Source organism: Vidua macroura, chromosome Z (assembly GCF_024509145.1).
Source record: "Vidua macroura isolate BioBank_ID:100142 chromosome Z, ASM2450914v1, whole genome shotgun sequence".
Classification (NCBI taxonomy): domain Eukaryota; kingdom Metazoa; phylum Chordata; class Aves; order Passeriformes; family Viduidae; genus Vidua; species Vidua macroura.
The window spans coordinates 65,044,698-65,071,157 of NC_071611.1; the positions used below are offsets into that span (position 1 = coordinate 65,044,698).

Consider the following 26,460-nt stretch of genomic DNA (forward strand, 5'->3'; position numbering starts at 1 on the left):
ACACAATACTGACACAAAACATTGAAATGTAACAGTAAAAAAGCCTCTGCAGGTGTTCTCAAAAATCCATTTTGTTGAGTATCTACTGTATTATTTCGATGCCTGGGCAGCATGCAGTCACATTTCAGATATGCTTCATGAACAAGAACTTTCCTTGAAGCTACAGGCTGCCAGACAGCAGGGTCCTTTTTCTTTTCTTGAATATGAAACAACTATGGAAGTAGAAGAAAACCACAGAAAATCAGGTGAATATATATAGTAGACAGTAAAGGTACCAACTGACTGCCTGTTTTGTGTCCCATTAGTTTCTGAAATACTGAAAAGAGCTGTCTCCAACACAAACAGAAAGTAGCAGACAGTCTTTGTAATGAGCTGAAGCATTGCAGACAAGAATCTTAGATGTGTAAATATATAGTCAATAAATTTATTTATAAATAAGTGATAAAAACCCATAAAAATGGTTTAGAGATGTTGTATGACAAGATCTAGGTAGACCAAAGAAGGAGCCAGTGAAAGAGGGGGATGATTTTAAGGGTTTGCCCAATTATCACCTTGACAAGACACACTGTGTGTGATATTCCACAGTGGCAGAATACAACAAGATGGCAACAGAGAACCCAGAGGGAGGCAAATGATGTCTTACTTCTGCAGAACTGGAAACTAAACTTACAGGAGGAAAAAAGAAAAGAAGGGAAGAAAAAGATACTTAACTAGCTACATTTTCATTTGGACAGTAGAGATGTCTAGAATGTAGAATTTTCAGCTTACACCAGTAGCTGAACCTGTGTTTGAGGATTCATTCCCTGACAGAGAAAGTGCTGAGAAAAAAATACTGTGGAATCCTCCCTCCTTTTAGTATTTTCAACCCAGTAGTCCACACACCTGCACAAACAGAGAGCTGATCAGGAAATAAAGGAGTCATTAGAAAACAATAAATTCTTTATCCTGTATGCCTACTGAAAGCTACACAGTCTTGTTAAATGTTACCTCTGGATTAAAAATTTACTTTTGGGTAGAAAGAACAAACTGCCTGCACACTATTTAAATTGTGGGAACTCCAGTGTAATCTCTCCAGGAAAGTGTTGAATCTCCAGTGAAGTACTGAATTAAATACCCTGAAATTAAATCAAACAGAAGGAACAGAAGGGGTGAGGAGGATGATACAGCTGCACTGACTGTGAATAAAATGAAGAGTTCATATTTTGTAGCACCTGTGCAGCAGTTACAACAGGATTGCTTTAATTGGAAATGCTGCTGTAATAAAGTTGCCATCCTTTCTGGCTGTTTATTTCATGTAGATCTCAGAGCAGTCGATAAAGTATGATGAGACACTTTATATCATTGGCTCTTACAACTTTTCTGCTGTGGGATCATAATTACAGCAACACCCCAGGCTGTTAGCCCATCATGTCTCTCTGCAGTAAAAAAAAAACATTATTAGAAGCTTAGCTCTGAATAGGGTTTGCGATCAGCCCCACTCAGAGATCCACACAGCACTCCACAATTGATTTTTGCTGCTGTCAAACCAAGTTCTTGAGATGTTTAGGCAAGGATAATCTATAACTCAACACGTTTTTTGTAACAAAAGGTTCTACATAGAAAGTCAGAGCTCTCATCTGTGGGAAAAAATACCATTATAACATCATGTGCTAGATCACAATCTGGGCAGAAAAACAACCCAGGTAAAGGCCTAGCAGCAAATGAAGATGTTTTTCTGTGACTTTAGGTTCTTGTTTAAGAAAAGAACAGTAAATCCACAAGGAAGTCATTCCCGTGCTTTGGAAAACTTCTCTTCAGGAGACAGACTCTGTATGAATTTTGAAGCTGCACCCATCTGCCTTTGTTCATCTTCCATCTCACTGATAAAAGAAAAATTTTATCACACAAATCACTCGTCACATCCCTAGGCCTGGAAAATCCTCTGCAGCTGAACCACTGTGAGGATTTTTCTATATCAGGGTCAATTGCACCTTTCAGTTTTAACTTTGGAATAATTTTATAATTGATTTTAAATCAACACGAAACACAACACTGCTGCTGTTATAATTAGCAAAACACTTACTAACAAATATCCACGGCATTAAAGGGAATGGGTTGTAACACAAATTATGCTGGTAGACATCAATAGATAGATAGTACCCAGTTATTTACTGGGTAGCAAATGGGGAAACAGCAGAAAGAAACAAAATATCCCTGAAAAAAAAAAAAATCATGTGGATAGAATTTTTGTGCCACGTGCTGACTTTAATCTGCTAGCTAGGTTTAAAACTATTGTAATTTCAAATGTAAAAGCACAGCTTTTTTATTCAGGTGGACTTCAAAATACAGAATTTTAACACTCTAACACGTCTTGTTAGCTTTTTAGCAAAAGGGTGGAATATGACTTGTTTCACCATAAATAATTGATTAGGAATAACAGCAAAAATCAACTTCTGCATGATAGTAACCCTATCTTGCATTACTTTAAAAGAAGTGTTAAGAGTGTAAGGTATTAGAAGATGGATCCATTTCCTTTAGAAACCCATATTATGTGGGAGAAAATAAACACATATTATATTAGTTAGTACTCCATTACTGAACGCATCATTGCAAAGCACAGCATTAGCCTGAAAAATAAATTGTTCTTCATTTGAACACCATAGCAGAGCCTCACACTCAGTCTCTTCCCTCATTTTCTTTCAAACTGTAAATGTTTTTTCAAGTGATGAGGCTTGCAGGGTGTTACAGGGAGAGGCCTTGAGAGACAAAGCACGAGGAGATATTTCTAGGAAGAAGGTATGAACATATAGGAGTAAAATGAAATTCCTGCTGTTAACTTTGTAATGCCAAACAAATGCTATTTGTTCATGTGTCACTTATGAGCAATCAAAGAGATAGTAAGCATGTGATGGGAGAATTTTGGTTAGCAAAGGGACTGCTGCAACCCTCATATAAATTACATGACCCAAAATTATACACATTATTTCACTGTCCTGTTATTCTTCAACTATATAATCTCAGAAATGAGGGGAGGTAGGGCATTTGCTGACACCATCTACCAAAGCAGCCTTAATTTGTTTGAAAAATAAGTGTTTATCCTACATCCCATAAAAACTTCGATCTCCATCAAATACTCTCCACTGAGCTGGAATTTATGCAAAGAAAATTTTACTATTAAAAAAGCTGCTACATACAACACAGTCTTAGCACTCAGAGCAAACACATCACAAATTATTTTCTGTGCTGCATGCAAAAGAATGGCCTGAACCAAGGCTTTTTAAAGGGGAGAGAGAGAATAGCATTGATTTCCAGTAGGCTCTGGCTTAGCCTGGAAGTGAGTGCTTTCTTGGTGCTCAGTAAATTAATTTTTGGATAGCATGTGTCACCATGGCAATGGTCCAATAGAAAACATGAGATACAAAAATGAATTCAAAGTGCTGCTCAAATTGCTGTTACACAATGTGTCAATTAATGTGTCATCGTGTCTAATGCTCAGATGATTCTTAGGCTAGCAAACAGTGAAAAGTTCATGGGGAGGCAGTCCCCTCCCTTCTGCAGGTCATTTAGGCAAATGAAAATGCTCCTCCACTGGCATTCATCAGTTAAGGAACACATTATGGGTTTTTTTTAAAGCATATTCCTCAAGGTGCTTTTCCTCAGGCCAAGATCTCTAAAAGCTGTTCTTTTCACAGCAAAAAAAAATTCTCTCATATTAGAATCAAATTCTCTAATACATTTTTCTGGAATTCCTCTGCTCCTTATTGAAGTTACTGAATGTGTGATGCTGTGATTATTTTTTCCATTTGTCACCTTTTCCATACTCAAGTTACTTGAGCATTAAGAATTTCACTTTTCACAAAATTATTCCTCCCCCCAAGCAGCCTGTTCCAATGCTTGGTAATTCTTTCAGTGAAGAGTTTTTTAAACTTAATATCCTAAACCTCCCCTGGCCCAGCCTGAGGCCATTCCCTCTCCTCCTGTCCCTGTTCCCTGGAGCAGAGCCTCCCCTGGCTGTCCCCTCCTGTCAGGAGCTGTGCAGAGCCACAAGGTCCCCCCTGAGCCTCCTTTTCTCCAGGCTGAGCCCCTTCCCAGCTCCCTCAGCCTCTCCTGGGGCTCCAGACCCTTCCCCAGCTCCGTTCCCTTCTCTGGACACGCTCCAACGCCTCAATGTCCTCCTTGGAGTGTGGTGCTCAAAACTGACCCCAGGATATGAGGTGTGGAATGGCTTTAAGCTGAAAAAGGGTAGATTTAACCCAGTTATTAGGAACAAATCTTTCCCTGGCAGGGTGGGCAGCCCTGGCACTGGGTGCCCAGAGCAGCTGTGGCTGCCCCTGGATCCCTGGCATTGCCCAAGGCCAGGTTGGACACTGGGGCTTGAAGCAGCGTGGGGTAGTGAAAGGTGTCCCTGCCATGGCAGGGGTGGCACTGGATGGGCTTTGAGGTCCCGTCCAGCCTAAATCTTTCTGTGATTCTGTGATTCTAACTCAAAAAAACATAGAGAAATAAAATAGAAATCTGGAGGAGAACCAAATTGAATGTAATCCATCAGAGCATGAGCTCTTTTTAGTTTGGATTGTGAAACCATGTCCACACTTTATTTAAGAGATATATTTATAAAGAAAAAAAAAAGAGGAAGATCTGTGCATCATAGCATGGTACCTATGCAAGAAATTTAGCCATTGAGACATAACTGCCCTTGAAATTTAAAGACAAAGATATCCTTTGTGCCGTAATGAAAAATAGCGTGGAGTTGCACTTCTTTCAGATGTCAGAACACATTTTAAAATATCAAACTCTACAGCAATCCATCTCATTCCTAAGCACAGTGATAGTGAGACATGCTCTAAGAAATAATTCTTTCTGCATCTGTCACTATGAAGATTAAGAAGATTCATCTCATAAATACTGGATTAAAACCAAAGCTAATTTTGTGCTGAAATATCTACAGTGGTGCATCAAAAACCTGCCAAAACAAAACTGGTTAATTGCAAAGCAGATGTTTGAAGCATAAGAAAACCTTTTTAAAAATATTTTCCTTCTTTTTTTCCATCTTTTTTCAACCTTTTTTTTTCATACTTATGCTGTATTATAAACAACCTGATCTGAGGGTGAAACCAGTTTATATACCTGAGTACACAACAATAAACACATCTGGCAGTGTAAGAAAATTCTGATTTGGCAGGACCAGTCAGTGGTTTGGTTAATTGAACTGTGTTAGGCAACATGACAATCCTACTGAAACCAGGAAAGGAACACAGCCAGATCACTTCTTGCTTTCAGCAGCAATTTTGTTTAAATAAACTGACCAGTTTTGGGAGCTGTCTCCTCTAGATTCTTCTGGGAATTTTAGACACATGTCTTACAGAAGGATAGACTTGCTTTGGGAGCGAGAGGGATGAAATTAATCTGAGACTCTGAGATGTCAAGAGCATGCTGATCTCTTTATTTAAACCTGCTTTCCAACGTGCCTCTGCCTTCTCTCTGAATGTCCTCCCACCCTTCCTGAGAAAGTAAAAGCCAGGTGAGAGCCAGTTCAGCATTCCCCTTGTCAGGTCTGTCCTGTACCAGTGCCAAACACCAAAGCCTGACACTGGATTTTCTGATGCTGGGGAGAAAAAAAAAAAAAAAAGACCAGTCAGTGTCAGCTGTCAGCATTACATCTCTGTTCAGCAACAGGGATTAAGACAGTGCCTGAAAAGAAGTCACTAAGACCCTGAGCTGACTCTCCCTCATGTTAATTTAAATGCTGGTTAATTACATGTGTCACATCAGCAGGGTAGGATTACTGCACTGGAGGGCCTTTCCCCTAAGTGCTCTTGCGCTTCTCAAAGCACAGATGAAGAGGAGAAGCTGACTTGAGCCTCTGCCCTAAAGATTTGTCTCCCACTCTCAGCCTAGGGACAGCTACTATGGCAAAAACAAAATCCTGACAGAAATACAGCACTGTATGTAAACATGAGCCTTCAACTTTAGTTGCTCAGCAGTGGACAATTGCTATTTTTTACTTAAAACTTTTCTGGGGAAAGGAAAATGAACAACTGAAACACCTCATAGTAGTCAAATGGAGCATCAAGAGCATCCTCTTACCACCTGCCTTGGAGATATTTATATGCACTAGTAAGAGCCTATCTCAGTCACCTCTAGACTAAACAGGCCCAGCTCTTTCCCTGAGTGCTTTCATTGTTGTGACCCGTTGTACTTTAATGATACCCTCCAATAATGTGGATTTTTTCCATTATATAGTATACCCACATGATTGGGTGCCCAAATTCTACGTTGCAGGAGGATGGAGGAGAAGATTTTGAGGCTGCTGCTCACTTTCTGGTACATAACAGAGGGCATGGAGTGAGGGGAGTGAGGAAGCTGCCAGCCAGGGTTGTGCTCTGGAGGCAGAACTGGAGCAGTGCTGGTGCTGGCCATGGGGAGCCTGATGGCTGTGAAGCCAGCCAAGGCTTGTTGTTGCCAACACACTGAGGAAGAGCAAGATGTGACAGGAAAAGGGCTCATGCAGAGCCAAGGCAGCACTTTCTTGGGACAAAAAACCTGGTTCTAGGACAAAACAAATAAAAGGCAGCATCAGCATGGAAGGGGGTATGAAGTGATGGCCAAAGGTTGATTTGTAGGGGGGATGAGACCATAGAAGGACCCAGGGCATTTCATCATCTGGACTTCCCTTCCCTTCCCTTCCCTTCCCTTCCCTTCCCTTCCCTTCCCTTCCCTTCCCTTCCCTTCCCTTCCCTTCCCTTCCCTTCCCTTCCCTTCCCTTCCCTTCCCTTCCCTTCCCTTCCCTTCCCTTCCCTTCCCTTCCCTTCCCTTCCCTTCCCTTCCCTTCCCCTCTCAACTTCCTTCCTTCCGCAACTTCCTTCCCTCCTTCCCTCCTTCCTCTTTTCCCCTTCCCTTCCTTTCCCCCCCCCTTCATCCAAACCCTCCATGCACTCACAGCAGCAGCTCAGACACTAACACACCAATTTCCATGGCAATTCTCCAACTTCCTAACAAAACGTCGTGACACCATTATTCCTATTAAACTTACTATTTCTATTATTGCTACTGCATCACTATTATTGCTATTACTATTGCTTATTAGCATTTTACGTTCTCTTGCGGACCTCAGCCGCCCCCTTCACCCCCGGGGAACGCTTCCCGAGCCCGTGTCGCTTCCTTCCCGTGGCGGAGTCACGTCACAGCCGGCGCTGCCCGGCGCGGCCCCGCCCGCGCACCGCGCGTTCCGGCGGAGCTCCCGCAGGTGGGTGCGGGACCGGCCGTACCCGACTCGGGGCGGCTGCGGTTCCTCGGAACTTCACTCCTCGCGGTTTGCTTCCTCAGCATGCTGCTCCCGTGGGATTTAGTTTTTCGGGATGCAGCAGACCCCGGGATGCGGCTCCGCTCCCCCAGGATGCGGCTCCGCAGCCCCTCCAGAGCGCGGTGCCCCGGCTCCTGCGGAGGGTCCGGTTACAGGTTTGCAAGTGTCGGCATCACCAGTCGGGCTGGCTCCTTGCGGGGGATAGCGAGGAGGCCTCTGGATACACTGTACCCTGCTGGGCTCGCCGGCAGGGCTGGGGTGGCTTAGCTCCAAAGTTTCCAAATAGAAGTATTTAAAACTCTTATTATGTTATATAATTATAAGGTACATAATTCCTACATATGCATACATATATATACATACACACATATATAGTTTATATTTTTATATGTATTTATTTAAAATATTTTATACTTTTTTTATTTATTTATATATTTTTTCTCTTTATTTTTCACATATTTACACACACAAATGTGTATCTTACACGCACATATTATTATATGTATATGCACGCAAATATGTATCTTATATGTAAATATTTAGAATAGATTTCATTTATTCATTATATCTATTTATTATAGATTGTAGGTTATATATCTATTACATCTGTCATTTATTCATTAATATATATTTTATGTATTTATAGGCATATCTGTAGGTATATGTCTACATGTGTATATGTGTGTATGCATATATGTGTGTGTGTATAATGTATACATATATGTATATATGTATAATGTAGAAATATTATGTCTATATAATTTATGTTAATATATGTGTGTATTTGTATATACATATATATTATAAATTTGTATACATATACATATAAATTTGTATGTATGTGTATATGCTCATAAAAATATTTGTGTATTTGTATGAGTGTATATATGTATAGGTATATATTTATATGTGCATAATATGTATATACATAAAATATGCAAGCTGTACATAAAATATATACATACCACATAATATACAATATCATTATATACATAATTAATATAGAGTACCATTATATACATATTATATATAGCATAAGATACAGTATCATAACATAATTTTTGATACAATACACCAAAGCAATATTAATTGCATACTAATGACATATTAATATGACCTTAATATGACCTATATAAATATTAATATGTATTAATGTCATCAATATCTTAATATTTTAATATTATTGCTGTATTTGCTAATATGATAATGTTATAGGATGTCGAGCATCTAAGATATTAATATAATTTCATGAGATACATGGCTATATATGAAATATTGTATGTTGTGTTCTATGATATATATGACATATATTATTCTCTATTATGCTATTATTACTATTATCTTTTAAGCTCAGTTACAAACTTTGCATTATGGTACCATTATGGTGTATTGTTTTGTGCAAATTCTGTATAGTATTCAGAACAGGCCATTGCAGCAACCTGTTGGGTGTAATTTAAATTTTTTTGAATTTGGAGTGTGGCCCTGGACCAGATTCTAGGATGCACACTCCAGAAGGGATTACTGAACAAAATGTGTTACTCATTGGGATGAAGTGACATTTGCATCTTTTCTGGGATGGAATGCAGTGTCTTTGTGGCATTTTCCCCAGGTTACTGTACTTTGGAGGGGAAAATGCATGGAAACATGCACTGACTGCATAATATCACTCCACAGATAAAGCTGGCATTGCTGATGATATCTTTGAATTTCAAGCTGTTGCAAGAACCTGATTCTCCCTGAAAGACTTCTAGAGTTATGAGCATGTGTGGAAATATTTTCTTGTATTTTGCAGGCCTCCTCTGAATTCTTGTATTTTGCAGGCCTCCTCTGAATGTCTGGTGGGGTAAAAGCTGTGTGGGGATCTCCAAGCTACAGGATTTGCTGTCCCCACTCACGTGGACTCCCTGGTCTGTGGCTGTGTCACCTATTTTCCTGCTCAGCATTTCCTTGGCAGGTAATCAAATGTACACTGCCAGAAAATTTAGTTTCCTTGATGGCCATAGCTGGTTTTGAATGAGGGACAACAGGAGATAGGTGTGTTAAATACCATCAACATGCATTCTGATATTTGCACCTACTTCATCCCCCCCATTCTCTTTCAGCTGTTACTTAAAAGGTAAAGACTTCAAGAAAAAAAACATCCATGCTTCTCTTTCTGTGACTGATGCTGCGATTAAGTTTATACAGATACTTACCTCACCTAAATAATGGATGGTTTTAGTGTCACAACTTACTTTTCCTGAAGATGAGGATTTATTGGGTGATGGAAATTCTTTATTGGGAATTGTATCCAACTTGGCTTTGCAAAGTAGAGGATGGGCCAAGTCCAGACTGAAAAGAATAATTTGTTAAATATGTAGCATTGTGGTGTAGGGGAAGGTAAATTCTCAAGTTTGCAAGCATCCTTTTTTGCATCTATGTATTCATTTTTTCCCCTGAAGCAAATCTTTACAATTGGGGGTAGTCTAGAGAAAGATTCAGAATAGTGATATGGGAAGTTTTGTGCATTTTAGTGTCTTTGGTATCATTTTGCTTAGGTGAATAAATAGATAGACAGGAGTCTGTTTTCTTTAGGTTATTTATAAAAATGGCCAGTCAGTTTCATGTTAGCCCTGGAGACAGCAGATCCTTTCCTCGGTAGCAGTACTGGCCAGTGAAAGTTTGCTGCTGGATTCTGAAGGTAGAATTTCTTGTAATTGCGTAAAATTGAAGTTAAGGCACTGCTGGCTGATTTTGGGTTGGTTTTGTTTGTTTGTGGTTTTTTGTGTGGTTTTGGTTGGTTGGTTGGTTGGTTTGGTTTTTTTTTGTTTTGTTTTGTTTGTTTGTTTGTTTGTTTTTTGTGGGGTCTCAAAGCTTAGGTACTGATATTGTTTTATTCATTCCCCTTCAGCTGATGTTTTGGTAGGAGTTGTCCAGAAGATAACAGCTTGAGGGATGAAAAAGGGATTATATAGGACTAGGACTGAACCGGAGCTGTTTTATGCACATGTATGTGTGATGGGAGGATGTGATCTATGGAAATCTGGGCTTTATTCATTGTGCCATCCACAAAACATTTTGAGAGCATCTTTCTCATTTGGAAGGCTTGCTAGGCTGGCAACAAAAGAATTCTTAAAAAGCTTTTCAGAAAGCAGACCTCTTTCTGACACCCCCCTCCCCCCCCCCCCCCCCCCATTTTTTATCTTGCATGTGAACAGGCCAACATTCTGTAAGCACTTCATGCCAAAATTGCATCTATTCTGGACTTCCATTTATTGTGGGTTTAAAAATTTTCCACATCTGACTGAGGCTCTTCCTGTCATCCAGGTCTCCATTTTTCTAAAAGGTTCCAAGCTTGTCCATACATTTAATATGCAAAATCCCAGGCAGTCCTATTTCCACCTTGCTAAGTGAAACAAATGCAGTAGCTGCCAAGAACTGTGACCTTTGGCGGTGTGTGCTGTGCCAGTCACTGCTCAGTGACAGGAATTTTACTGCTCTGCCCCTTGCAGCTGACTCTTATTAATAGCTGCTGTCTTTTGACTGTGCAGGAAGATTGGTGAAGCAGTGCCCAGTCACCCATTTGATTTTTCTTGTGGTTGTGGATTAGAAATACAGCTTTAAAGTTTAGAGTCCACTGCACTGTTCTTCCTTAGTGGTTATTCTGGATAAACTGTCCTCTTAAAAGAAATCTTTGTGATATTGGTACTGAGAGATCCAGTGAAGCAGAAGAGCGCTGGGCTCTTTTTTACTGAACATCCTAAACTGTGCCTAGCAGTTGCAATGAGATCCTGCTCACTCTTAAGCTGTTTGAAATTTGAACATCACGTTGTGTGTTTAGCTTTAGAAAATAGAGCTACAGGTAAGACAGGCGTGAAACTGAGCAGAAGCAGTTTGGCTTTGGGTAAAAAGGATTCAGTTTGGTTTTCCCACTGTAAATTCTGATTTCAGGTGTCACGTCTGCTGGTAATCACCATGCAGACTCCCTTTGGCTTCCTTTTTAGTCCCTCAGTCCTAGAATGCCTTATAGAGGTCACATTAAGGCAAAAGTTTGGAGGAAGCAGTGTTGCTATTAATGACATGCAGAGCACATTGTATTAATATTCTGATTAGGTACAGATTAGTTTTTTTGATGGAAAAATTCGGGTAAGTAGACTATGTCAAATGCTGGAGCAAGATTACAGAGGTTCAAAGCACAGCACTTTGCATTTTTAAATATGTCATTCCAGCTGGCATCTGTGGAGCTGGAACAGCGTAATGCATTTATGTCAGCATTTGTGTTAGGGAATTTAAAACAGGCATTTTGACAAGAAAACATAGGTGTTTTGTTGTTCTTTCTTCTTTTTTTAATGGAACTGCTGGTTTTTGAGCTGCACAATGTTTCTGGCCTGCCACATAGCAAACCACCTCCCTGATGAATGTGTTGATACCATGAGCATAAAAACCTGGGGATGAATGGTTTGGCTGTGTGTGATTTAGAGCCGCCACGGAAGCGTCACATTTATCCTGACATTAAATTTCATGAGCTATAACTTGGCGCAGAACAACTCAGAGTTTTATTTCTTCTGCTTGAGACAGGATGATGGTGCTCTGTTTTTTGAGCAGAGCCCTGCCACGAGCCAGGCATTCACCCAGCCTACTGGGGAGACAACTCTGCTCAGCCAGCACAAATAAGCCAGTGTTGACTTTATTCACCAAGGTAAGAGCTGTTCATACAATAAAGCTGGGCAAGACTGTATTGTCTTGACTGTTTGTCCACTCTGATACACAGGAATTACAGATTAAATGGCTAGTCCTTGCCTTTTCCCTCCCACCCCCACCTTCAAAGTAGTGTTGGGCATTTTACTTAGTGGGTTTCTGCACACCAGGCTTTGCTGCACAGTCCTGCTCTCATTGTAGCAAGTAAGAATTAGCAATCAACAAATATTTCAGGACAGTTTTGCCTCTGTGACTCTATGGTTCATTTACTAGTAGAAGATTTGGCCCAGCTGTGCCAGTGTTTCACCCTGAAAATGGAGAACAGACATGAATTGTTATACACAACCTGCCAACCACAAGCATCAACAGTCAAAGCAGGCTCTTCAAAGTGCTCATGCTTAATTTCAGCACCACCTGTGAGACTCTAAAATGTATCCAATTAGTGTTGGGAGCATGTGAGGGAAAAGTAGATTTTCTTTTACCCTCTTTTTTTGCTTTATTGGCAACTGATAAAACATGGGTAGGATTCCTAGGCATGTTTAGAAAACAGATGAGATGAGCAGGAAGGGTCATTTGTGCACTGTCACATTCCATGAATAGTTTTCAATTATTACCTGCATAGTTCTGCAGTTTTATAAAGGATGGTACAGAGTGGGTTATGCTGAATTTATGTGGCTGTTGCAGCTTTCAAGAGGAGAATAACTACAAATGCAAAGCACTGAGAGTGCTGACATCAGTGTGGTGGTTTTAGATATGATTAAAATTATTTCCTCCTCCTGCATAGTGTTTTTTCATTTCATCTATAACCATAAAGAAGTGTTTAAACTGTGTGACAAATGAATAGGTTAAAAATAATAGGTCAGCATCCATTTAATAACCAGAACTATACTTTAAAGTTGCAGCTTTCTCTCCCCCTGCCCAGTTCAGCCTCAACTCATTCATAATTCAAATGGGGTAAGGTAGGGAATAATGCTCTTACCTTTGGGTTAATAATTGGAAAAAATTATCTTTGTGTCGTAAAATTCTTAACTAGTAAGGCACTGTGTGAAATCAAATTTTCTAGTAGCAGATTCCCAGCAGTTCTCTGAAATGGCCTTTTTAATGTGCTTTTTAACCTAATTCTAAATGTTTACTGCTAACTTTAAATGTTCAGTGGCAACTGCAAAGAAAAGTGCAGTCTATAAAAAAAAAATCTAATCTACACTCTCTTATGCTAATTAACCCCTTGTTTGCCTCCTTCTTATTTTTAATAAGGAGAAGAGAGGAGGAGAAAGCAGAAGGGAGTTATGACTTCTGGATAAACTGATAGAAATTACCAAATGGGTTTCCCTTGTTTCCCCTTTTCTGCATTTGTGCAACATTTGCTTATATAAATCTACTTTTAGAAAAGATTTCACTGTTTGTTAAAATAATTCAGTTTTGATTTTCAGCCAGTACCACCTAATGCTTAAGCTTACCATGAGAGTAAAACCGTGTTTGTTTCCCAAAAGTTAGCCTCCTTTGCCAGATGCATTTATGTGCCTGGTATGTTGGGAAGCTCTCCACGGGCCTAGAGGAGCCAAGTGTGTCCTGTTTTAACTGGAAGGAGCCTGGTGTGTTACAAAACTGATGTGCAGGGTTCTGGGTCAGTTCAGATACATCTGTTAGACCAGTCCCTCCAAAAGCAACCAGGACTATGAAGAATGTGTCTTCAGTGTCCTGCATAGGTTTTCAGAGCATAAGGACTTGTCCGTGTGGGAAAGGCAATTTAGATTAGATATAAAGAAAAGTAGAGTGTTTAATCCAAAGTAATTCACATGCAGGAAATGAAAAATAGCTGTTTCAGATTAACTTCACATTTAAACAAGCTCTAGGAAGACTTTTCAGTGGAAGAAGGAGAAGAAGGTCTTTTCCAGCTGTGGAAGGTGTCTTGGGGCAGAGGGACAGAGAGATCATGTTCACCTCCATATACTTTGCCATGTGAATTATGGGCCAAATTCTGCTGCTGCAAACATTGGAGCAGCATGCCTTCATGAGAGTTACTTCTTCAGTTACAGCCTGGGTGGTCAGCAGAACTCAGATGAGGGAGTTTTCAAAAATGTGGGGGTTTTTTTGACCTCATCACAGGTCAAAACATTGCAGCTGTTTGCCAGTTCTCCCCGCTGGAGGTTACTCTCCTTCCAGCTTTGCAGTTTGGAGGATCTTGCTTAAATTCTTCCAGGCAAAGCCTCCCAATCTTAAATAGCCTTCTTTTCCCATTTTAACTGAGCTGTGTGTGAGACAGGCTGGAAGTTACTTGTGTGGCTTTCTCATTCCTCTTTTAGCAGGAGTGGTACCTGCAGCTGTCTTCATTTGGAGATGACAGTGCTTTGAATATGACCAAAATGAGGGGTCTCTGCAAGACCTTTCAGATCATTCCTTTGGATCAGCTTTTAGAAGACTATTAATTCCCTCCATGAGAAATGGAATAGCAAATGTACAATAATTAAATTCAGTGGCTGGATAGTTTGTTGGGTTTTTTTTCCATCCATATTGCACTGATAAGTAATGTTTTAGAAAGCCCTAAGACAAGGTGCTTGGTGCAGGGAAGGGAACCTGAATTTACAGTAATGAATGCTGCTCTCTTTGTGTGTTATTTCATAGTACAAACAACTTTTGTGTTTTACTGCATGCTTTAAGCTACTCTGAATGTTTTCATTTAGAAACCATGCCCTCTGTGTGATGAAGCAAAAGAAGTTCTTGAGCCATACAAGAGAAGGGTAATGTATGGAAATTCTGTATATGTTTTCTATATGGAAAGAACAGTTAATCAGGATTCTTTCTTTGTAAAAAGAAAATTGCTTGGATTTATTTTCATCTGTTATTCTTTCATGGATGACCTCTTCAAGACAATTTCAGCATTGATTTACATAAAACTCATTATCCAAAGGCATTTTGTGATAATGCTCCTCAAATAAGTACTGACAAACTAAACCAATATAGACTATGTTGCAGTAGTTCTTGAAAACACTCCTTCTGTAAATACTGTTGCCTTGTCTGAAGGAGGAGTTTGCAATTTTATGAGCCAGGTTGTAATTTGGGAAGGATGTGTCTAAGTGGGGCTTTGAATATTTGAACTATGTGACTGTAATTTTTGCCATTTTTCAACCGGGTTTTGATCTCTCTGTTGAAGGATGAAACTTTTAATGGAAGGATTGAGAGCTGTTGCACTCTGCTGCCTGTTTTGTTCCCAGCTGTGTGTTTGTTGAGGTTGCTGCCCACAGGAGAATGGTTCTGCACAATGGAGCAAGAATATTCTGGGCTAGAGAGAGAGTCCCTTGTGGAGAGGCAGCCAAGGGTTGTGGCTATATTTTGTACTCAAAAAAGCAGGCCCTTATCTACAACCCAAAGAACAAACTTCAAGAAAACAGCCTTGTATTTCTGAGGAAAACACTGATCAGAAGACAAGCAGGTATTGTTCTTCAGTGTCCACTAGGAACTGACATATTTCTTCTCTGCCACAGTTTATTCTGCAGGAGGTGGATATTACCCTTCCAGAGAACTCAGCATGGTATGATAAATACAAATATGACATACCTGTTTTTCACTTAAATGGAAAGTTCCTAATGAAGCATCGTGTTAACATTCAAAAATTTGAGGACCAACTTAGGAAGCTGGAGTTGCAAAGTGGGGAAAACCAATGAAGAAAATGCAGCTGCTCTGATGCAGATCTCAAAGGTGAAAAGAACTGTGTGAAAACAACCCCATATTCATTATGTGGCCTTAAATTTCTTAGGACATGTGAGTCTGAAAAACTTGAGTGACTTGTGTTCTGTTTTGTGTTAATCACCCAGCCCAGCTGCACCAGGACCCACCTTTTCTGTGCTGTTCATTTGCTGCTCTCGTGGGTTGCTGTTTTCACTGACAGAATAAAAGCTGCTCCATAACAGCAGATAAAGTAAACTCTGTTTGTATGGGGTTGGCATGGCCAGGTTTGGGTAGTGGGGGGTGGTACAGGGGTGGTTTCTCTGAGAAGCTGCTGGAAGCTTCCCCTGTGTCCAGCTGAGCCAGCCAGCTCCAGGATGGATCCTCTGGCCACATCCTCAGTGATGAGGAGGAAGAAGGTGAGAATGTTTAATAAAATGACCACAAACTCCATCCTCCATCTCCCTGAACCAACGAGGGGAAGGAGAAAGAGCAAACTGAGAGTGAAGTTAAACCTTGGAAGAAGGGAAGGGTGGGATAAAGGAATTTTAAAGATTTAATTTCCTTTGTCTTTATCCTACTGTGATTTGATTGGAAATAAACTAATTTCCCTAAATCTCTCCTGCCTGTGACAGTGATCAGTGACTGATCTCTCTCTATGTTCTCATCTCAACCCACAAGCCTTTTATTGTATTTTCCCTCCTCTGCCCAGCTGGTGAAGGGACTTGATAGGGTGACTTTTGTGGGTTTGTGGCATTCAGCCAGGATCAGTGTTTTAAAGACGATTAGCACGTGTAGATGTAGATTAGATGTGTAGGAGAATTCCTTGAAGAAGTCTAGGAGCCTATCCTAAATGATAATTCAAAATAAAAAATAGGGCATTTACTGTCAAATTAAAAAGACACTTGATTAAAAAGATCACACACTCTCACTGGAATTGTCATCATCACAATTTGATACAGTTATTGCTAACACCTAACACTGAATGGTTTATTTTTCACATTTCAGTTCTGTCTGCCACACAGCTGCAAATCCGTTTATCACGTGGCAAGAATGCCATTTTTTCAAGGATTGCTGCAGTTAGATTAGTTACATAGGCAGGCCTGTGAAGGAGACAGAATGCCCAAGTTAAACATATTTTCAGGAAGAAGAGAATGACATATTTAGGAAAAGACAACCATTTCAGGTTAAATAATCTGTAACAGATTGGAGAAAGTTGCTGGTATTTTTGATGTACTTAATAGATTCTTTAACACAGAAACTAATCCCTACCTGCTGCATTTTCATTCTTCGTATCATGGTGATACTCAGTCTTTTCTTCTCACTAGGAATTTAAGCAGGTTCACTTGACAGATATGTCTTCACAGAGGGAAGAATCCAGGTGCAATGCCTGGCTGGAACACCAAACAGAAATACTGCAGGATTCAAGAAAGACTCTTAAGTTTTGGAGTATGGTTTAGTAAATCAGCTGATCTGCTGTGGTGAAAATGGGCTGTTCCTTCATGGCCTCATCCTGCAGTGTCTTTACCATTTGACAAATAATTTTCAATCTAGTTTTGATGTATTCCCCAAGAAGAAAAACTTCTGGGGAGAAGGGACTCAGAAATTAAAACTTCCAGCTTAGCAGCTTCAGTCCACTCAGGTTCTGAAGCTGTCCAAGAAGTTTCAGGAGGGAGACCTGTGCCATTTTTTTTTAGCAGAAAACTCAAGGTAAGGTCAGCCAGATCATGGATCCACAGTATTTTTCATCACCATTAGCAGAAAACAGGGCTCTAGAGACAAAAACTTCTATACTTCCTGCAGTTCATAATGCTACAGTCAAACATGTAACTGTTCCACAGGTTGCTGTTAAATAAAAGATCTGAATTATCTCTGTATCAGCAAGTGCCACTTGCCTTTCTTCTATGATTTGAGGTGCTTTTAGAGGGCCAGGTTTTTTCCTTACTGAGGTTTTGTGATAAGAGAACTGCATAGAGCACTTCTCAACTATAGCTCAAGTGCTCTTCTAAAATGTAACAGCATTATCTCAAAGATAGGGACAACAGAGGTCATGTGGACTTGCCCCATTTCCCAAAATACATAACTGACAAGAGACTGGCAGAACCCTCAGGGAGGTTTTTGCCTTTGTTTTATTTTAGTATGGTCTGTTTTGGGAAGGAGAAAAAGAAAAAAAAAAAAGGAAGCTAAAACCAAACTTCTTAATTATTTTAGAGTTGATGAATCCCTTGTTCCTTTTTCTGTCAGACTGTGGAGATTTTCCTCTGTAGCCACTGCCACATAATTTTCCCCCCGTTTATTTTGTAAAGTGAATGATAACAGGATTTCCATAATAAGTTTTGTCCATTTTATTGTTTTTATGAGTGAGATTGAGCTTTTCCATTAGGGCTGTGCTGCCAAAAACCTTCTGGTGGCTTTACTGTTCTGCACTTTTAAGACAGTGGAAACCCTCTTCTCATCAGCTTGGACGCAGGGATAGGAGGTGGGAATGTGTCAATATGGAGTGTTGGTGGCACAGCCTCACCTTCATTTTCCAAAAGCAAGAAAGGATGCATCCTATATAAATTTGAGGGGTTTATTTCCCTTCTTCTTGAATGTAAGAAATGCAGCAGTCTCCCAGCACATGCATCTCCCTAATCAAATGTGTTAAAGTATAACACAGATATTAAAATGAGAAGGTATATGCCCCTGCTGAATATATATTTATGGAGCAATATGCAACTTTATGAAAACTGGCAATTTACTCTCTTGACAGTGAGTATTGGCAGGAGTGCAAAACCTTGTAATGCACTATCTCTGTAGTAAAAGGAGAAGATGGATTTATTTCCTATTTCTGGCCAATTAAAAAGCACACAGACAATGTCCCGTCTTCTTCCACTAACTATAAAAAACAGATACCCACTGGGCTTACTTTCTTCTATGTTCTGCTTCTCTCTTTCTTTGTGTCTTTAAATTGTACACAAGACATAGAAGAAAATGTCTCATTTCTTTTAGGCACAACACTCCAGTCACAGTGTCTTCCTGTCCAAACTGGCCTGTGGCACACAATCTCAGGTTCAGCTGTAATCACATGGCCATCTGGATTAACTACACGTGGAAGTAAACAAAGCCCCATGTGCAAGTGTTTACAAGATCATATATATATAAATATATATATATGCATATATATATAATTTTTTTTATTTCAGTGGCAATATCACTTTCCAGGCAGTTTTGCTTTATAGTCTACCAATAACATCTCTCTTCTTTTCCACCATGACCTGCTGGCAAGAAGGCTCCATCCCCTTCTTGTGAAACTGCTTTGCCTCATAGACCCAAACCTAAGTTTTTGAAAACCATGACTGGAGCTGTGAGAAAAGAACAGTTTCCAGTTAGGGAACTCCATTCTGAATAATGGCTTGAGCTGCTTTGGCAAAAAAAAAAATCACGGTAAGAGCAACAAAACCATTCTCTGTCCTCTATCCTCACCTCTTGTAACATTTCAGATCAAATTCTGGTTCTTGGTCTAGATCTTCCAGAGATAAATGACATATGACCAGGTTGTCCAAAGGGTAAAATGAGTTCCTGCAGGAGACAAATACTCCCAGCTGTCTGTCTTGTCCATGGAATGAACTGCAGGGACTGAGGGCACTCCAGACCTTCCTCATTTTCCCTCAGTGCTGCCTTCTGGGGCACATATGGTTGATTACAAGAATAAAACTAAAAACCTCCCAGTCATACACGAGTCTCACTGAAATGAGACACAACTGCATCCACTCCCTTCTCCTGGGGAGAAGGCAAAAGAACAATGGTGTGACATGGATTACTGGAATGCACCTACACACGAGGTCAGGGTGTGCAAAATTCAGGGTCTTGCTACAGGACAGGTAGTTTTAGCCTGCCACATAAAGAAATGAGACTTAGACCATGTAATCTTGAGCCAGTCCAGTCCTTTCCCATACTTTCTCCCCTTCCTGAGTCCTTCCCAGGAATATTTAACCCAGGGACTGATTCAACAAGGTGATACAGCTGGGTTTTTTTTCTTTGGTTTTTGCTGCTGGCTTTATATGTTTAGTTGGTGTTGGTTTTTTGGTGGGTTTTTTGTTTGATTGTTTGTTTGATGGGTTTTTATGTTTTGTTTTGTTGTTGTTTTGGTTTTAGGTTTTGATTTTTGTTTTGTTTTGGGTTGGCTTTTTTTCCTTCATATGACATTCCCTGAACGCTCCCTGGGATCTGCTTCCAGAAAGGTGGCACATGTCTCTCCATCCAGTGGAGAAAAGCATGATGAGTCAAACCACATTGATACATACAGGTTTGTTTTATTCACCAGACACTAATTCAAGCTTCTTCTCCAGGAAGTGAGACATCCATTGCTACAAGATCTCCAAGGTGCCAGGAGCTGAAGATCTGTTTGCAAGGCTGGGATCCAAGCAACTTCATTGATGTCCCCACTGCATTGAACACCTACACTTCTGCTTAATTTGCCTTACCTGCCTCCTGCTAAGGTGTGCTGAGTGACTTGGGCCTGCCAGGCTCTCCCTTTTTATTTTAATACACACAGGAATCACCTGTGTGCTGTTTCCATTCCCACCTGGAAGTGCAGCTATGCTGCTGGGGGTGAACATGCAGGTCATGCAAATATAGGTGGGCATTTTTGTGCTTCACTGGCAGGAAAGCAAACCAGGGGCAGCTCTTCCCTGCCCCTGTGATTTGCCTTGTAGTAAAATTTTAGTACATCTTCCTGCTTTAACAGGGCAGCTGTATTCAGGGAACACAGCAGTTTTATGAAATACCATCTCAGCCCTGCAACAGTCCTTTACTCCCGAACAAAGCAAGCGTGACAGAGGCAGTGAAATGGAGAACTGTGGTTAGGCGAGGAAAAATATTAGCCTAGAGGTTTGTCTTTGGAACTTGGGGCTGTCATTTTTGATGCAGCTTCAACTGAGTCTCAGCAACTCTGGCACCTTCATCGGCCTCGGCATCGGAGCAGCTCCGGGAAAGCTTCTTCCCTCTCGCACTGTGGCTCTTCTGAGGTTTTTAACTCCCGTGCCACAAGAAAACGATGAAATTCCTTGATTCCAGGCTGGCAAGAAGCTGTCGCTACCCGGGCGCTCCTTTGTGTCGCTGCTGCTCCGCGGGTACCGCCAGGGAAGGAGGAGGAGGAGGAAGAGGAGGAGGGGTTGATGGAGCGAGGTCCTGTGGCGACAGCCGAGCCGGAGGCTGCTGCTCCTGGCCCTCTCCCGTTGGTTTGTCCGCTTCATCCGTGTGTTTTTGGAAGGACAGCTGAGGGTCCTGGTGGAGGAGGTGAGTTCCCTTTCATTCCCCGGACACACAAGAATGAAAATGCGTGGCTCTCGCGTTTTCTGTGCGGGAGTAAATTGCTGCTTCTTTCTTCTTGTTATTCTTCTTCATCCTTATGTTATTGTCATCGTCATCATCGTTTTCCAGTAGTTCAGCTGAGGTTTGGTTTTAACTATTTCATTAAAAAAAAAAACAAACAAAAAAAAAAAAAAAAAAAAAAAAAAAAAAACACACACAAAAAAAAAGAAAAAAAAAACAAAAAAAAACCAAACAAACAAACAAACAAAAAAAAAACACCATGTGAAGAGTAATAATGCCCAGCGTGAAGGGATCGGGCTGGAGGCTCTCTCAGGCAGAATTACCTTCCGGACTTCGGAGCCGGGGAGGAAAGAAATACAGTTTCTTTCCGTTCCAGAGGTTGTGACAAACTGTAGCCATTTCTGGGATTCAGCCTAGGAATTCCAAATCCTTTTGCCTTTTTATTTTTTAAAATTATTTTTCCTTTTAATTGCCGGGTTATCATAGGGCTCTTTGCAGATATAAGGGGTTGTGAAACTACTCAGTAACGTACCTGCCCATGTCAGAGGAGTTTAACTTTCAAAACAAATCAATTGCTTAAACTTGAATTTAACCCTGTGTTGCACCCTCTGGGGCTGCTGGTGGTGCATGCAGGATGTTTACCAAGTAGTATCTCAACTTTGGACTGCACAGGGCAATCCAGCCATTCCCAAGTCATCAAACCAGTGAAAGCAGAGTATGTTTGTAATATTAGAGATTACTTGTTTTGGCAAGGATGTTTACAGGCCATCCAAGGTCCATTGGAATAAACAGGAAAACTCTCACTGATGATGACTCATGTCTGTGGGCTTTGGACCAGAGCAGAGTGCTGGAAATGTGCTTTGCCAAGTGGAACTCTGTAGGTAACACTCCCACAGCCCCCTTGGCTTGTAAAGGGAGTGGGATGAGGTGCAGAGTGGTGTCAGACAGAAACTTGTGGGTTTGTGGCTTGCTTTAAATACATTTGCTAATTGCACGTGTGTTCCTTGGGGTTTAACATGTCACTGATCTTTAATTAATTGCCAATGGCTTAGTCTGCTGCTGTTTGTGAGGCTGATGAGGCAAATTGCAGCCTTTCTGCAGTAATTATTATTGTGGTGGCATCTTGGGGTGTGCAGTGTCTGCTCAGAAACTTCCAGGTGTGGGGTGCTTGTGTGTGGAGGTATCAGACTCACCTGGGAAGACACAGATCAGCTGGCTGCCAGGTTTCCTAGTCAGAAGGGACTTTTTCTAATGCCTTTTCTGATCTCTTGCTTATCACAGGCTGCACAGGATTTCACAAATAAATTCTACATCAAGCCCACGACTTCTGTGAGGTCTCCACTTGCCCCTATGGATGGGCTCCATCCACGGCAGGGCTTCAAGCATGTTTGAGCCACTGCCTGGTGGCTCACAGGCTTGAGGTCTGAAAGGGTGAGTAATATCTTCCACTTTGAATGGCTGTAATTAGGCTGGGAGCTATTTTGATCTATCAAAATATGGTTCTGCAAATAATGCCTATTAAAACGCATCGGGGTAGCTGTGGTTGTTGTGGCACTTGTGTTGGCAGAGCCACTTTCTCTTTGAATTTGTATATATTCTTGTTCTCTGCAGCAGATGCAAAGAGATGTGTGTAGTTTCTGTAGTAGCAGAAACTTCACCTGCATTTGAAAACACATCTATATAGTGTGTTCTTTGTATTCCTGCAGGGTCTCTTGATAGAAATTTTAGGGGGGAGCTGTTTCTGAATGATGTTCTGAATGGATTCATCTTCAGACCACCACTGATCAGATGAAAATATTACCCTGAAGATGACTCCAGCTAGTTGGAGCAGGCCCAGAAGAGCCATTGTGGGCATCCGTCCCTTAAAATAAAACAGATTATAGACCAATGAAAAGTATCTGAGAGCATCACAAAAGTGGTCACAGCAGATTTCTGCTGCCAGGAGGGTGTCCTGCTTTCCTTATGGAAACTGGCAGGAAGAAATGCTGCTGCTGCTGCTTAGACCCACAGTCTGAAAGGGAGGGAAATTATTTGTGACACAGTGCAGGAAGGCTTGTCACAAAATCAAACTGCTGAAAACCACCAAAGTGGTAATAAAAATGCTTATCAAGGGATTCTTGCACTGCTCCTGTGTCATCCTTGCTGTGTCAGCCCCCTTGGTGCTGTGCTATAGGTATTTTTTAGTGTCCTTGCTACGGTACACCCCTCCACACAGCAAAGAATCTCACCTCTCTCTTTCTTGTGATTGCTGGACCTGTTTTTTAGAGCAATACAAAGCAATAGGAAGGGAAAAAGAGTATCTGGTATCTCTCTCGCTTTGCTCTATTTAAGCTTTGTGCAAGGCAATGTAGACCAGAATTAATTACTAATTCTGATTATACTTTGTGTCTTGAAGATATTGATGATATTTTCAATTTCAAATTTATGCATCTGCAGCTTCATTTTTTTTTTTCTCCACTGCAGCAACAAAGCCAGGAAAGCTCTTAAACACATGCCTATTTTAAGCCTGCCAGCAGTCCCTTTGACTTAATTCAGCTGAGTGGCCCAGGGTGGCCCAGGGCAATTGTTTAATATAAAATTCTCTCTGTCCTGATGGCAGTCAAAGTTGTTGTGCTTTTTTTCAGGTTATTGAGGGAAGAGGAGGGGGGGAAGAAGGGAAGAAGTTGTTTATTCCTGAAGCCTAACACAACTTAGCTGAGCTCTTCTGGGTAAACCCTCAAAATGGGGATTCTTGTGTGTTAAAAATTCTGGTGTCTTGGTACTTGCTTTCACCCTGAAAAACTCTGGGTTTTGTGTGATACTCATTCATTCCAGGCAGTTTTAGAAGGCCTTGTTCATTCCTACAACACTTAATTATAATAAAACCACTGTTAGATCTGCCTCAGACATGTCTGTTTCTGACCTGGAGTGTGTCCATGCCTTGGCACTTTACCATCCTTCCACACTTCCTTGTCTTCACCTTTTTTCTGCATAATGTCTTGCACTTTCCTGTTTTGTTCCCAATTTACCAGTATTTACCTCTCAGTTTTTCTTTCCTTGATAGCCTTCCCCTGCTAAAACACAGCTGGCAGAACCAGTATATTTGCCAGGATCTTCACTCTGGTTTTGTGTTTTCCTCTTCTCTGTTCAGTGTCAGCCTGCACACTCTGAGCAGCTCAGGACAAGGATTTCAGTCAGATTTCTCCTTCTGTGTTTGTCCCCATGCTTGGACATTAGCGTGGTGATCACAGTGATATTTCTTTGATTATGTCTCAGAGCGGTGTGCCAGTGGAAAACTGCTCATTGGGTTTCTAGTGCAACAGTTTGGGGGATAATTCAGCATCCGAATCTGTGAGTTACCAGTGGAAAGGAGGGAACAAGGATCAGCACCAGGGTTAAAGGGAATATAGCAGTGACACTGATGAAATTTGACTAATATGGGGCAATCGTGGCCCACTTGGTTTGCTGAATATCACCTCATAAATTCCTGGTCTTTGGACCCTCCCTGGCTCTTGAACTGAAAGCTGCACTTTCCCATCCTTATTTTTCTTGATACATGGATGTTGTCATGCATTCCCATCTAACAGCAGTGCATTTGTTATGCTCTGTTCTGAGAAATGATGATTACTAGCACATTTCTTTCCTAACAGCCAACTTCCTCTTGGAGTTGTCACTCAGTTTTATTTGCTTATACCACAGATTAGCAATATCAGACTTATTCCTGCTGGTGAAACCCAGTGCTTGACACCCTGGTATCTCAAAATACAGAGAAAGGATGAGGGGGCTATTTATAAAACAGATTGTGGGCAAAAACCCTGTAGCCAGTATGAAATTATGAAGAAAATGAGGCATACTTGAAAGAAGTGATAACAAAAGAGCCTACTGATTACCTGTCTTTAAATTCAGTATTAAACTGAAGTTATGAACAAATCTGTCCCTGATATTACAATGTGGTAATATGGATGAATATCTGTTAATCTTTGGTCTCATTTGAAATGCTCTTCTGTTTGTTTTTTTTTTTTTTTTTTTTTTTTTTTTTTTTTTTTTTTTTTTTTTTTTTTTTGTAAATTAGTATTTGGTCCCTAGGACTGAAGCTACCACCATAAGGTATCAGTATTAAATTTTAAAGATTATCTCCATCAATTTTTAACAATCTCCACTTATTAAATGTATAATGTAAACGGTTTCAAAATGTAATTTCCTAAGAGTTTCTGGAACACCTTTAAGCAGGTGAATTGCAAGCTGCTTTTACCTCATTTTGGAGATTTGGAAGAGCAGGATGTTGGGCAGCAGTGGCAGGGGAGGTGCAGAGCTGTTACTAATTCACAGAGCATTTCCTTTCTCAGGTCACTTACAGGTCAAAGCTAGCAAAAAACACCAGAGATTTTGAGTGGGCTTTGACAGATAAATAATCAGTATAACTCCAGCCAGTCTTCAGATAGGTAATTTTCATTCAAGCAGGTATTTAAAAGAAGAAGAGAGATATTTCTAAATTTAAATACCTGTGATTTAAAAGTATTAACATTTGACACAGTTTTTTAGACTTAATGATTATTCAAAATGAGGTTGTATGTTTTCCTTTTGTTTTCTAGCATTTTAAATGACTTTTCCTTGTACTTCTGCCCCTTTTTGGATTGAATTCTGCTGCCTGCACCTCAGTGTCTGTGTGAGGAGATTTGCTGTCATGCAGCCACTACCAGTGTAAATTCAAAGTGCAATTTCTAGAGAGTTTTGAACATTATGCCCATAATACTTTCTTATCAGAAACACATAAGAATTGCAATTCTGCTATCTCTGTGAGGATAATATTAGCAGAGTTCTCATCATCTTTGCACTGTCCTTACTGAAGTCTTAGCTTTGTGTTAAGAGCTCTTCTAGAGGCATTCCATAAAATTAAATGGAGATTAAAACTAATTGATTTCTATTTTTCTAAGCCACTGTAAAAACTTGAATAATAAGTTGAGGAAATTGTCTTTTTTGAAAGGTTTTTTTTCTGCTATTGAAAAATTTTATTACTAAAGAGTTTTTTTCCTCTCCCATCCTATAAAACTTTCAATAGTGGCAAAGAATCATTCATTATATGTCTTAAAAGAAAACCATAAACAATAAGAAATAAGAATCAATGTGATTATTGAGCACAGTTTATATCCCCAAAGTTTCAGTAATGCAGAAGAAAATTACAGGAGAACTTTCAGCATCTCATTTATTATATTCTGCTGATATTAGTCATGGTGAGTTTCTGGCTAGAAAGACGAAAAATGAAGTTTTCATATTTAAGATCTGATATTTAAGCTTTGAAAAATCCCATGAAAAAATAGAACGAGGAGGTGATTTAGTGGTTTAACATGGGACAGGAAATGTCACAGCCTTTAGAAGCCAAACCAGGGCATTTTGTGACCTTTGCTATTGCCCTTTGGTGCTCATCTGAAATCCACCATAGGCTGAATTTCTCTGCTTAGGAACAACCCTAGGAAGAACTTTTTCTTTAGTCATTCCCCATTGTCTGCAGAGAGATTATTTCCATAGTGAGGAAAATTGAGAGT

General features: G+C 40.4%; 2 protein-coding genes and 1 long non-coding RNA gene across 5 annotated transcripts in view; 2 read left to right on the plus strand and 1 right to left on the minus strand.

Moving 5' to 3' along the window:
• Positions 1–5,419: 5,419 nt before the first annotated feature.
• On the minus strand, positions 5,420–7,044 carry LOC128822466 (uncharacterized). Its single transcript, XR_008441442.1, has 3 exons — positions 6,920–7,044; positions 6,232–6,528; positions 5,420–5,584 (listed from the first exon to the last, which is right to left on the minus strand). It is a non-coding gene; the product is annotated as an uncharacterized LOC128822466 (long non-coding RNA).
• Positions 7,045–7,147: 103 nt separating this feature from the next.
• On the plus strand, positions 7,148–16,242 carry CZH5orf63 (chromosome Z C5orf63 homolog). The gene is made up of 5 exons (XM_054004189.1): positions 7,148–7,225; positions 9,103–9,236; positions 11,840–11,960; positions 14,641–14,697; positions 15,442–16,242. The coding sequence occupies exons 3-5, from the start codon at positions 11,841–11,843 to the stop codon at positions 15,619–15,621; spliced, it is 357 nt and encodes a 118-aa protein (XP_053860164.1). The 5' UTR covers positions 7,148–7,225; positions 9,103–9,236; position 11,840; the 3' UTR covers positions 15,622–16,242.
• A 4,564-nt stretch (positions 16,243–20,806) lies between these two features.
• The window catches only part of MARCHF3 (membrane associated ring-CH-type finger 3), a 58,877-nt gene continuing 53,223 nt past the window's right edge, over positions 20,807–26,460 (plus strand). For all 3 annotated transcript variants that reach the window (XM_054004246.1, XM_054004244.1, XM_054004245.1), the window contains exons 1-2: positions 20,807–20,902; positions 22,220–22,369. The gene's annotated coding sequence lies outside the window, so the exon portion shown is untranslated. The remainder of the gene's footprint in view (positions 20,903–22,219; positions 22,370–26,460) is intronic.